Raw genomic sequence first — 6,073 nt, forward strand, 5'->3', positions numbered from 1 at the left:
TTTCAAATGATTTAAAAACCTATTTATTGCAATGAGACACCTCGTTACAAAGTCAGACCAACAGTATTGAACACACACAAGCTGAAGCACACAGCACTCACAATTCTCTACTCAATTTTACCTTCAGTTCTATTTACTGTGTGTGTGTGTGTGTGTGTGTGTGTGTGTGTGTGTGTGTGTGTGTGTGTGTGTGTGTGTGTGTGTGTGTGTGTGTGTGTATGTAGAAGCCTGTGTCAGGTCAGTCCACTTAAATCTAATAGTGCGGGGGATACACGTTCAAATCCTGGACCAGGACAGTCCATCATGTCTCCGTATTTGTGCGCAAGTGTGTGCCTGTGTGTGTATGTGTGTGTGTTAGATGTGTAGAATTTGCTGAGCCAGGTCTGTCCACTTCATCGCGCATCGCTGCTGGGCCAGGGGTGGCATTCTCGAAAGCGCCTTTGCTAACAATGGTAGCAACGTCCTTCGTAAGAGCGACTCAACTCTCTATCCACAGCGACGCTCACCACTGAATCCAAGGGAATGGTGTTACGGCGGTCTCAAGACAGTTAGCAACGACAAGGATCGAGAAACGGACCCCTGGTCTGTCCACTTCATCTCGTTCGTGTGTGTGTGTGTGTGTGTGTGTGTGTGTGTGTGTGTGTGTGTGTGTGTGTGTGTGTGTGTGTGTGTGTGTTAGATGTGTAGGCTCTGCAGGGCCAGGTCTGTCCACTTCATCTCTTGTTCTTTGACCGACTCCGTGGATCCCCCATTATCCTGTTCAGCCTCTGGCAGCTCGCTCTGAAACACACACACACACACACACACACGACACACGACACACACACACACACCTCGATTAGAGAAGACAGCGTGGAGCAATATACTGTTGTGGCAGTGGGAGTTCCCTGTTGTACATCTGTACTGAAACTCGCTTTAGATAACAGATAAACTAAAGCTTAATGTAGTGTACTGCAATGTAATGTAGGCCTAATGGTTGCACATCTCGTACACTAGTGTGGGTGCTCCTTATCCAGGGCTATGGAACAAGCATGGAATTCAAGGCACCTAGCTCTAGCTCTACATAACTCTCTAGAGATTACAACCAATATCCTAAGCACAGAAAGATGCGTCGAAAGGGGACAACTAAAGCAAGCGTAGCTAATGTCACATCATCTCAGAAGACCTCCATCTCTCACCAGCGGTATTTTGACGTCCTCGTACGGCAGGCGGTCCTCTCGCCAGGCGTCATCTGTTAGATCGAGGACTCTCCCGTCGCGCTGCACTTCGCTGTCCATTCTGCAATATTATACGGTCCACGGAAGAACCAGAATCACAAGAGCTTGGGTTACTTTGTGTGGCCGAATCAACAGGTGTGAGCTAGCGTCTCACCGAGCCCGCTAGGCCTGTCTGGCTGCCTCTATCCTTCTTAAGGTGATCACGCAAACGTTTTGCTTCACTGTCTCATCTCCAGCCCATTATAAACACCGCGGAGTGCAGGTAATACACTCATATAAATCACAGTCCATGCACGGTGTAGATAAATAATAGATATGAAACTGGTCAGAACTCAGAAGTACCGAAATATTCAGCAAATAGCTAAAAGAAAACAACAACAGTAGTATTTCCGGGTTAAAGGTGAGATGTTAGTTGCTACAATGTGTCAAAGTAAAAGCCGTAGAATTACGCTTGTTTCGTAACCAAAATAACGAGAAACGTATTTTAAACGTTCTTTGGTACAGGGGAACAATTGTGCAGGGCATCGTGTTTCAGTCTTTTTTAGGTTTCACAAAATGTCCACATTTTCTGCAGATAGAAGACAGATTCGTTATATTTTCCAATAGAAATTTTGCAACGCTGAATGAAATGACCCCCCCTATCACCATGCATGTGTTTGTTATGTCTTTATTCTGAATTGAATGCATAATTAATCTATGCAATCACAAATATACTCCGGCTCCGACTTCTAAAAATCATTTGATGTGATGTAAGATTTTATTGAACTGTTCCTTTAATGTTGGGCTAGAATCCATAGCACCATGGTCAGATCAGATATCCCTGGCCAATCAAAAGCGATGTCCCGCCTTCGTTTGATAGGAAGTCGGGATACTATTGGGCGAGACGGTGTGACAGGCGGGACGTCGGAGCATCACAACCAGAGCCATACAGAGGGGAGAGTTACGCGATTGGAGGACCAGGAATTAAATGGCAGCTCCGCCTTTCAGCGAGATAAGGGTGTTCCTAAAGCGGCTGTCTTTCCATAGACTCAACATAGAACCACCACATTAACAGACAAAAATAAGGACTAACGAACTATACTGCGGGGTAATCACCACAAATATGTAAACCATCAACTGTCTCGGTGGTGATAATCCCAACAGTTTTACCATCTGTGATGTTAATCTGAAGTTATTACTACGAACAGCAAGTCTTGTCATATTCCCTGCATTGCATCGCATTGCATTTGCTATGTGCTACGCCCACTACTAGGAACTAACACTCGCAACGCTGAGCAGTACTGAGAAGCTAAAACAGCTAATTTTGCTAATGAGGAAGTCGGCCTAAGCACACAGCGGAGAATGCCCGACTCTCCCCTCTGTATTGCTCTGATCACAACATCTGGGAGAGCGCAGATACTGCGTCTGATTCAGAGGAGGACTGCTGCACCTTTACCGACAGGTAACTGCGCGCTTTACATGCTTCGATCCAGTATATTCAGTAATATTTGCCATAAGAAGTTCATGGTTCCCCTTGTTTGTCGGCCATTGCTTGCTATTGTTATGCCCTGCGAAATAGGCTATGTCCAGAATGGGGAGTGTGCCGTTTGGCTATGGGCAGGCAGAACAGACAGAGCGAGGTCAAGTTCAAGTTAGTGTCGTCGTTAGGCAGTAATACAATAGTCATACACAACAATACAGTCATCGCTCTTAGCAATAATAGTCTGTCTGTTTAATAATGCTATATAGTACTCTGCTAATCTTCTTATCACTGGTTGGCTGCCGTTATTCAGGGTAGGCTTAGTTGGTCAAAGGTTGAGTTCGTTCATATTGGTAGAATAAAGGTTCCTGTGTATCCTGTCAATGTAAGCTACCTAGTTTACAAAACGATTCAGGTGTGAGAGGTTGTTTGGGAGTTGTCCCCCGAGAGAATTTGATAGTACTTTGTTAAAAGTGTGACTTTAATGCAACATGAGAATGCAATTAGAGACTCGCTCCAGGGCCCTCTTGGGTAGGAGTCCTACCTGGGCCTGCAGTGCAGTAGTCTAATCTGTCCCTGTGTCAACTTACTGTATGTCCTTTTCTCATAATGTATACTCGAGTCATAACATATCTACTTCAGTTGTGATGTAGGTTCTGCTCAGGATGGATCAGTGTCTGGTGTTAAGAAGAGTGCTAGTGCATTATGTTGCCAGTAATCATTCTCCTTGGGATGGGTTTGGTAGCCCCTTAATGCATGCCGTTCTACCAGAGGAACGTTGTAATAGTCACGAGAAAAAAACGTAACTACCATAGTACTACAACCCCTATAAACCAATACACAGGGTCTTTAGTAATATAGTATGACTTGATCTTTGCCATTTTGGTAAAAGCCAAATTTACAACAGGGGTCGTGTCTCTTGCTGGGTGAAGTGTTGGGTTCTATTCTACTCAGGGTGGATTTGGCTCTGGCTGAGGTTCTAGGGGTCGTTATGTTCTACTCTGTCTTGTCCTCTCAGCATGGATGTGGTTCTGCGTCATAGTGTTCTGTTCAATGTTCTTGTCCTCCTCAGCATGGATATGGTTCTGGGTGATGTTCTAGATCAGGGGTGGGGAATATTTCTCAAGGGCCGTTTATGGCCTTTGAGGCCATCTTATCCGGCCCCCGATGTAATTTTAATGTTATGCAGCTTCACATGAAATATGACATGCTTTGTAAAAGAATCTTAGAAATTACATTCGCAATACAATTAAGTTATATTTCATGGGACCTTGAGAAGGTGGGGTCAGTCGTAAAGGTTATTGCTTTCAATAGGCCTAATGTGCAAGGGAAAATCCTGGTTTGTGTTCATAGCACGGCCTTTGTGGGACTTATATGGCGCTTGGAGGAATTTGAAGTGGCCCTTCGAATGAAAAAGGTCCCCCCCCCCCCTGTTCTAGGTGTTAGGATGTTCTGTGGTCTATTCAGCACGGATCTGGTTCTTGGTGATGTTCTAAGTGTTGTGTGTTGTATGTCCTCTTGAGCATGGATGTGGTTCTGGATGATAGTGTTGTGTGTTCTCCTCTACTCAGCATGGATCTGATTCTGGGCGTGGCGGATCGGTTCTTCTTCACGCCGTACGTGTACCCGGCGTGGTGGGGGGAGGAGGAGCCTATTCGCCAGATCCTCGGCCTCCTCGTGGTGACCAACCTGGGGGCGGCGGTCTTGTACCTCGGACTGGGCACGCTCAGTTATGTCTTCATCTTCAACCACGAGCTCATGAAGCACCCACAATTCCTACCAGTAAGATGCACACACACACACACACACACACACACACACACACACACACACACACACACACACACACACACACACACACACACACACACACAGGGCCGTAGTGGGGGTACGCGATTTGTGAGGTCACCAATTTATTAGGCAACTTGTCATGTCAACCCACTTTTCGTACAGAATTTGTCTTTTTTAAATCTCACCTCAGGAGAAGTGGGTGGACTGCGTACCTCCGCGTACCACGCCCACTACACCCCTGCACACACACACGCACGCACACACGCACACGCACACACCTCCATCACAACCTCATGAAACACCCACACTTCCGACACAAAAATATACACACACACACACACACACCATTACACACTCAAACACACAAAGACCATGTGTATTTTTTAATCTTCTAAGGTTATTATTTGTGTCAAGAATCAGGTGCGCTTCGAGATCCAATATGCTAAGACGTCTCTGTCCTGTGTGTGTGTGTGTGTGTGTGTGTGTGTGTGTGTGTGTGTGTGTGTGTGTGTGTGTGTGTGTGTGTGTGTGTGTGTGTAGAACCAGGTGCGGCGTGAGATCAAGTATGCCATGACATCTCTACCGTGGATCAGTATACCGACGGTTGCTCTGTTCTTCGCTGAAGTCCGCGGATACAGCAAGCTCTATGACAACGTGCACGACTCACCTTTGGGTACGTATACATGTGGTGTGTGTGTGTGTGTGTGTGTGTGTGTGTGTGTGTGTGTGTGTGTGTGTGTGTGTGTGTGTGTGTGTGTGTGTGTGTGTGTTACGATACAGCAAGCTGTAGGACAACATGCACAACTCACACCTTGGTGTGTGTGTGTGTGTGTGTGTGTGTGTGTGTGTGTGTGTGTGTGTGTGAGAGAGAGAGAGAGAGAGAGAGAGAGAGAGAGAGAGAGAGAGAGAGAGAGAGAGGGAGAGAGAGAGAGTGTGTGTGCGCGACATGTGTGTAACGTGTGTGGGGATATGTGGGTGTGGGAATACAGCAAGCTGTACTGAACATGCACGACTCAACTTTGGGTACGTAAACGTCAGAGGTGGAAAGTAACTAATTACTTTACTCACGTTACTGTAATTGAGTAGCTTTTTTGTGTACTTGTACTTTTTAAACTACTTTTAGAAAATTGTAATTTTACTTTTACTTAAGTACATTTTCTTTCAAGTAATGTACTTCAGTACATTTAACAGCAAAGCGTTACTGAGTAAAAAAAACAAAACAAAAAAACTCTAGAATTCTAGCTTAGTTTATAAAGAGTTGGTGCGTGCGACCTGTCTCTCACTCAAACGATGATGGCTGACATGGAGGCTGACATGGAGATTCACTTAACTCAGAGAAGATCAACATTAGCTGTTCTTCCTCTAACCCAGTGCACCCCTTGCACATCTAGAGGCAGAAAACGCTGATTGTTAAAAAGTAACTTTTTACTTTTTCTAAAAGTACATTTTAAATTATTTACTTTTTACTTTTACTTTAGTAGATTTCTTGACTGGTAAATTTACTCGTACTTGAGTACATTTTCAACAGAGTAACAGTACTTGTACTTGAGTACAATATTTTAGTACTCAATCCACCTCTGGCTAACGTGTACTGTATGTGTTTATA

The 6,073-nt window shown here is 45.0% G+C and overlaps 2 protein-coding genes across 2 annotated transcripts in view; one reads left to right on the forward strand and one right to left on the reverse strand.

Moving 5' to 3' along the window:
* Positions 1-1,619, reverse strand: anapc13 (anaphase promoting complex subunit 13). The gene is made up of 2 exons (XM_063202557.1): positions 1,179-1,619; positions 1-780 (listed from the first exon to the last, which is right to left on the reverse strand). The coding sequence occupies exons 1-2, from the start codon at positions 1,275-1,277 to the stop codon at positions 676-678; spliced, it is 204 nt and encodes a 67-aa protein (XP_063058627.1). The 5' UTR covers positions 1,278-1,619; the 3' UTR covers positions 1-675.
* Positions 1,620-2,597: 978 nt separating this feature from the next.
* sc5d (sterol-C5-desaturase) overlaps positions 2,598-6,073 on the forward strand; it is a 7,634-nt gene continuing 4,158 nt past the window's right edge. The window contains exons 1-3 of the mRNA XM_063202558.1: positions 2,598-2,658; positions 4,248-4,458; positions 5,008-5,140. Of these exons, the coding sequence (XP_063058628.1) occupies positions 4,249-4,458; positions 5,008-5,140 (343 nt within the window). The 5' untranslated portion in view covers positions 2,598-2,658; position 4,248. The remainder of the gene's footprint in view (positions 2,659-4,247; positions 4,459-5,007; positions 5,141-6,073) is intronic.

The sequence above is a fragment of the Engraulis encrasicolus genome, chromosome 7 (genome assembly GCF_034702125.1).
Source record: "Engraulis encrasicolus isolate BLACKSEA-1 chromosome 7, IST_EnEncr_1.0, whole genome shotgun sequence".
Classification (NCBI taxonomy): Eukaryota; Metazoa; Chordata; class Actinopteri; order Clupeiformes; family Engraulidae; genus Engraulis; species Engraulis encrasicolus.